The sequence below is a fragment of the Oncorhynchus mykiss genome, chromosome 2 (assembly GCF_013265735.2).
Source record: "Oncorhynchus mykiss isolate Arlee chromosome 2, USDA_OmykA_1.1, whole genome shotgun sequence".
In the NCBI taxonomy this organism is placed as follows: Eukaryota; Metazoa; Chordata; class Actinopteri; order Salmoniformes; family Salmonidae; genus Oncorhynchus; species Oncorhynchus mykiss.
Window position 1 is genome coordinate 12912362 of NC_048566.1, and position 6411 is coordinate 12918772.

A 6411-nucleotide genomic window follows, 5' to 3' on the forward strand; every position below is an offset into this window, starting at 1 on the left:
GTTTTCCTTTGAAATTTTATGGGAAAAAATGACTGATTTACAGTTCATGGGGGTTGCCTAATCACACATATGAAGTTTTGGACAGATCTGACTTTTTTAACCCTTCGAAACAGCCCCTGTGACACCAATTATGGCACTTCCGGTTGGCACAGGAAGCTATAAGTAAACACATATCCTCATTGGGGTATGCTTTTACAGAATCCTGAGTTTTAAGTCTTTACGTTAAGAACTGACTGATTTACACAGGCTTGAATGCACTATGTCTGTCAAACTGCAGGCAGGGTATGGATATACACTTTTAGGGTGATTTTAACCACTTCCGGTTGCTACAGGAAGCTTAGAATCGACACAGGTAGACCTCATAGTGGCTTGATGGACTGTCATTGAAGACAGGTTCATAAGGCATTCATAACCTACATAGGCTTCAGGTTGACTTTAGAGGAGCAGGCAATGTATTCCTATGGGGAGAGAAGTCATTGTAATCTGTGAGACCAAAAAAACCCTGTTTTACTGTTAAGGGTTAATGCCACACGGCCAAGGTTAGGCTTGCACGGATCGGGAGGACCTCAGGAACGTACCTGAGGTCGAATTGTGCTTCTCACCCTAACGGTTCTCTCACTGTCACCCAAAAGCAAATGACATTTAGGGCCAGGCTTCATTTTGGGCCTACTTTTTTCACGGTCGCTGCACTCAGAGCGAGCTACGGTCAAGCGGGGCATCTCGTTGAACTCGGCACAGCCTAGAGATAATGGAAATGCCATTGCAGGCTCTGTGTGTCTTTAAGCACCGCACTTTGTCACTCCATCCTTGCTGTGTGTGTGTGTGTGTGTGTGTGTGTGTGTGTGTGTGTGTGTGTGTGTGTGTGTGTGTGTGAGAGAGCTTTTCTTAGACATCTGTTGGGAGAAATGACTGACTTACAGTTCATGGGGGTTGCCTAATCACACATATTAAGTTTTGAAAAGATCTGACCTTTTTAACCCTTTGAAACGGCACCTATGACGTCATTTTAAGGCACTTCCGGTTCACACAGGAAGCTGAAAGCGACCTCTAATGCATATTATAAGATGTGTGCATGAAGTGTATTATGTTACAGGTCAGATGTCACATTCCTGTTGTCATTCTGAAATACATCGAAGTAGAAACTTAGTGTGGAATAGATTAGGTCCGGGATCTTTTAACCACTGGTAGTAATGTCACATGATCTCCCTGACCAATCAGCTATCGAAGACAAATGCTACAGTAACACAAATTGTGCAATGACTTTTGACATCCTGGAGTGGTGGACTTCCTGTCTCACAGTATTTAAGGCTCAGACGTACATGCTGTATTGTCACTGGGTGTGCACCGTGAGTATCTGTGAGTATCTGTGCTGTATCTGTATCTGTGAGTATCTGTGCTGTATCTGTGCTGTATCTGTGAGTATATGTGAGTATCTGTGCTGTATCTGTGAGTATCTGTGCTGTATCTGTATCTGTGAGTATCAGTGAGTATCTGTGCTGTATCTGTGAGTATCTGTGAGTACATGTGAGTATCTGTGCTGTATCTGTGAGTATCTGTGCTGTATCTGTGAGTATCTGTGAGTACATGTGAGTATCTGTGCTGTATCTGTGAGTATCTGTGAGTACATGTGAGTATCTGTGCTGTATCTGTGAGTATCTGTGCTGTATCTGTGAGTATCTGTGAGTACATGTGAGTATCTGTGCTGTATCTGTGAGTATCTGTGAGTACATGTGAGTATCTGTGCTGTATCTGTGAGTATCTGTGCTGTATCTGTGAGTATCTGTGCTGTATCTGTATCTGTGAGTATCTGTGAGTATCTGTATCTGTGCTGTAAAAAAGAATGGCACGTTTCTAACTTGCATTTCCACTTCCTGATAATTAGTTGATTTGATAGGCGCTACAAGACGAACGCCAGTTAATCTAATTGACCCACCAGGTAAGACAATACTGTAGATTCCACATGGTTGCTAAATGGCTATTTCAACTGTTCTTGTGCTTCACGTGATGACTTCGTTTTTTTCTATTATATGATATTCATTTAAAAAACGTAGTAACGGCTCAATTGATTAGTTCATTGCATAAAGAAGAGACGTTTTAAGGCGTCCTAACATTTACACAATGTGAGAAGGTTCATGTCTATAGGCACTTTGACAGCTCTACTTTGTGTTACATGTTCAGTTTTTACTAAAAATACGCAGAACGTAGAAGTATATTGAGCATACTTCCTGTTTCTTTAGAAGGGAAATGCTTTTAGATTTAGAGTAAAGATGCATCGTTGAGCTCAAAACTAGACCTGTTTTAAAGAATCATGACTGGAATCTTAGATGTTATAGAGTAAAACAGCAGCCTTTTCACTTTGTTTTCTCTGAGTGTAGGAGCACAACAGGAAAATATTAAGGCCCTTGAACTCGGGAATGTGAAGAACCCTGCCATCAACCTGTTCCTGCAACAACAAGCATCGCCAAGGATGGCTGGAGAAAACCTCTACAATGTCACGGACGACGTCCCGTCCACTTGGAGCATCGTTGAAACCGTCGTACAGTGGACAACGTTCTCCATCGGCTTTCCTCTGATCTGTCTGTCCATTTATGCCATGTACTTCCTGATCCGAGCTGATCACATCGCTCCGGTCTACGTTATCAACCTTCTTATTGCAGATCTCGTTCAGATCTGCATGAGGCCGTTCAACCCGTCTGGTACCTGGAAAATGATTGTACTTTTGATTGATTTCTTTGGTATCAGTGCAAGCATTAGTTTCATGGTATGTGTTGCTCTGGAGAGATATCTTGTGATTGCATTTCCTCTCTGGTACCGTTTTCGTCGTAACATCAAATACTCGCTCATAATGTCCTCCTTTATCTGGGTTATCCCTTTCATCCAAATCTGCATGTTGTACCTCACACCGACTTTCGAGAGGAAACTGATTCTGTTTGCAGTTAACCTCCTCATACCCTTTCCACTGCTCGTATTCTTCCTCGTGGGCACGTTGAAAGCTCTGTCCGTCTCCATCTCTGTGCCAGCTGTCGAACAGAGACGGATTATTGGTACCCTGGCCCTTGTGCTGGGCAATTACACAGTCCTGTTCCTACCCCTCATCATACAATATCTGATATCAGGGGTAACAGGCCGAACAAATGTAAAGATCGGGACCCTCTTTGAGAGATTCAGCCCCCTTGTGGATCCCCTACTCTATGTGTTCATGAGAAAGGGAGCTAAGGACACTCTGGCCTTCCCCTGCTTCGGCAAGCTCATGGGTGACGAGGAGCAGAGTCAGGTCACCAACACTATGACCATGACTGATAGTGTAGTAGAAGGCTCCAGGTAGGACAGATGCAGGGTAATGGACTGTATCTGTACGATTCACTATGTATAACTCCTATCAACTCTAACCACTAGGCTACCCTGCCTCCTCTACACTCTAACCACTAGGCTACCCTGCCTCCTCTACACTCTAACCACTAGGGTAATGGACTGTATCTGTACGATTCACTATGTATAACTCCTATCAACTCTAACCACTAGGCTACCCTGCCGCCTCTACACTCTAACCACTAGGCTACCCAGCCTCCTCTACACTATAACCACTAGGCTACCCTGCCGCCTCTACACTCTAACCACTAATGGACTGTATCTGTACGATTCACTATGTATAACTCCTATCAACTCTAACCACTAGGCTACCCTGCCGCCTCTACACTCTAACCACTAATGGACTGTATCTGTACGATTCACTATGTATAACTCCTATCAACTCCTTGTTCAAATTATCGGATCGAAACGAAGCTTTAACAGTGTTCTCTTCTTTGTTAAAATTATACCTTTACGGGCCTCCCGAGTGGCGCAGTGGTCTAAGGCGTCACTACAGACCCGGGTTTGATTCCAGGCTGTGCCATAACCGGCCGCGACCGGGAGTCCCAAGTTACCGGCACACAATTTTCCCAGCATTGTCCCGCTAGGGGAGGGTTTGGCCAGGGGGGGATTTACTTGGCTCATCGCGCTCTAGCGACTCCTTGTGGCGGCCCGGGCGCCTGCAGGCTGACTTCGGTTGCCAGTGGACGGTGTTTCCTCCGACACGTTGGTGCAGCTGGCTTCCGGGTTAAGCGTGCGGGTGTTAAGGTGTGCGGTTTGGCTGGTCATGTTTCGGAGGATGCAACCTTAGCTGCAACTCCCCAACGGGCTCGGGGGAGGCAATGAGACAAGATCGCAATTGGATAGCACGAAATTGGGGAGGAAAAAGGGGGTTAAAAAATGTATTGTTTTATTGTTGTAGTTAAAATGTGAAGAGTACATGCCTTGCTTTTTTATATAAAATACATGACATACTGTATTGTACACAGCCCTATTCTGCATTGCGCTATCTGTGTTGGGCTTGTATTGCAGCTTTTCAGAAAAATATGGACTTGTTTCCTTCAATAAACTGATAATGTGGATATTTGAGATCACTCTTTCTCCTCTTTTGTTCCCATTCTCTCCCGGAGTCCCTTTAAAAAAAGAGGACACTGAAAGTGGTCAGAGTTAGAGCCAGTTTGTTCATTGTACCTTGGTGACGCAGTGGCCAGGGCAGATAGGGGTTTGAATGACTAGGCATGTTGGGTAGCCTTCCTTCTCCAGAGACACAGTCTGGTTGATGGGCTGACAGGGCTGCGTGAGAGACCCCTCAACGGGTTCCAGGAGAACGAACAGGGAGATCAGGAGAACGCACAGGAACAGGGAGATCAGGAGAACGCACAGGAACAGGGAGATCAGGAGAACGCACAGGAACAGGGAGATCAGGAGAACGCACAGGAACAGGGAGATCAGGAGAACGCACAGGAACAGGGAGATCAGGAGAACGCACAGGAACAGGGAGATCAAGGTGCCTACACACGAAGACCTAACATCCTGAAAGAGAGCCTAAGTGAAAACAAGTGATTTTCTCTGGCATTAGAAATTGTACAGTGGAAATGTCTTATTATTTGTGAATAGTTGTAATAACTATATATAACAGTAAGAGAAGTCAGATCAATAGAGATGGGTTTACCTGAAGGACTCAGTCTGATCAATAGAGACGGGTTTACCTGAAGGACTCAGTCTGATCACTAGAGATGGGTTTACCTGAAGGACTCAGTCTGATCACTAGAGACGGGTTTACCTGAAGGACTCAGTCTGATCAATAGAGACGGGTTTACCTGAAGGACTCAGTCTGATCAATAGAGATGGGTTTACCTGAAGGACTCAGTCTGATCACTAGAGATGGGTTTACCTGAAGGACTCAATCTGATCACTAGAGACGGGTTTACCTGAAGGACTCAGTCTGATCACTAGAGATGGGTTTACCTGAAGGACTCAGTCTGATCACTAGAGACGGGTTTACCTGAAGGACTCAGTCTGATCACTAGAGATGGGTTTACCTGAAGGACTCAATCTGATCACTAGAGATGGGTTTACCTGAAGGACTCAGTCTGATCAATAGAGATGGGTTTACCTGAAGGACTCAGTCTGATCACTAGAGATGGGTTTACCTGAAGGACTCAGTCTGATCAATAGAGATAGGTTTGCCTGAAGGACTCAGTCTGATCAATAGAGATGGGTTTACCTGAAGGACTCAGTCTGATCAATAGAGATGGGTTTACCTGAAGGACTCAGTCTGATCAATAGAGATGGGTTTCCCTGAAGGACTCAGTCTGATCAATAGAGATGGGTTTCCCTGAAGGACTCAGTCTGATCAATAGAGATGGGTTTCCCTGAAGGACTCAGTCTGATCAATAGAGATGGGTTTACCTGAAGGACTCAGTCTGATCAATAGAGACGGGTTGAAGGACTCAAAGGGGTCAGCAGGCAGGGTGTGAGTTGGGGTGGGCAGTCTATGTTTAGTCTTTATTTAGTGTTGGTCAGGGCGTGAGTTGGGGTGGGCAGTCTATGTTTAGTCTTTATTTAGTGTTGGTCAGGGTGTGAGTTGGGGTGGGCAGTCTATGTTTAGTCTTTATTTAGTGTTGGTCAGGGCGTGAGTTGGGGTGGGCAGTCTATGTTTAGTCTTTATTTAGTATGGTCAGGGCGTGAGTTGGGGTGGGCAGTCTATGTTTAGTCTTTATTTAGTATGGTCAGGGCGTGAGTTGGGGTGGGCAGTCTATGTTTTGTCTTTATTTAGTGTGGTCAGGGCGTGAGTTGGGGTAGGCAGTCTAAGTTGTCTTTATTTAGTGTTGGTCAGGGCGTGAGTTGGGGTGGGCAGTCTATGTTTAGTCTTTATTTAGTATGGTCAGGGCGTGAGTTGGGGTGGGCAGTCTATGTTGTCTTTATTTAGTATGGTCAGGGCGTGAGTTGGGGTGGGCAGTCTATGTTGTCTTTATTTAGTGTTGGTCAGGGTGTGAGTTGGGGTGGGCAGTCTATGTTGTCTTTATTTAGTGTTGGTCAGGGTGTGAGTTGGGGTGGGCA

At 45.2% G+C, this 6411-nt stretch overlaps 1 protein-coding gene across 1 annotated transcript; it reads left to right on the forward strand.

Moving 5' to 3' along the window:
- The first annotated feature begins 1269 nt into the window (after positions 1-1269).
- LOC110525149 (ovarian cancer G-protein coupled receptor 1) lies at positions 1270-4437 on the forward strand. Its single transcript, XM_036938231.1, has 3 exons — positions 1270-1356; positions 1883-1936; positions 2376-4437. The coding sequence occupies exons 1-3, from the start codon at positions 1320-1322 to the stop codon at positions 3323-3325; spliced, it is 1041 nt and encodes a 346-aa protein (XP_036794126.1). The 5' UTR covers positions 1270-1319; the 3' UTR covers positions 3326-4437.
- The last annotated feature ends 1974 nt before the right edge of the window (positions 4438-6411 follow it).

What these genes read in the sequence shown, in the direction of transcription:
- LOC110525149 (XM_036938231.1), top strand. Translation starts at nt 1,320, where the DNA reads ATGCTGTATTGTCACTGGGTGTGCACCGTGAGTATCT. An exon ending in GGTGTGCACCGTGAGTATCT is followed by an intron (nt 1,357 to 1,882) that starts GTGAGTATCTGT and finishes CCTGATAATTAG; the next exon opens with TTGATTTGATAGGCGCTACA. An exon ending in TAATCTAATTGACCCACCAG is followed by an intron (nt 1,937 to 2,375) that starts GTAAGACAATAC and finishes CTCTGAGTGTAG; the next exon opens with GAGCACAACAGGAAAATATT.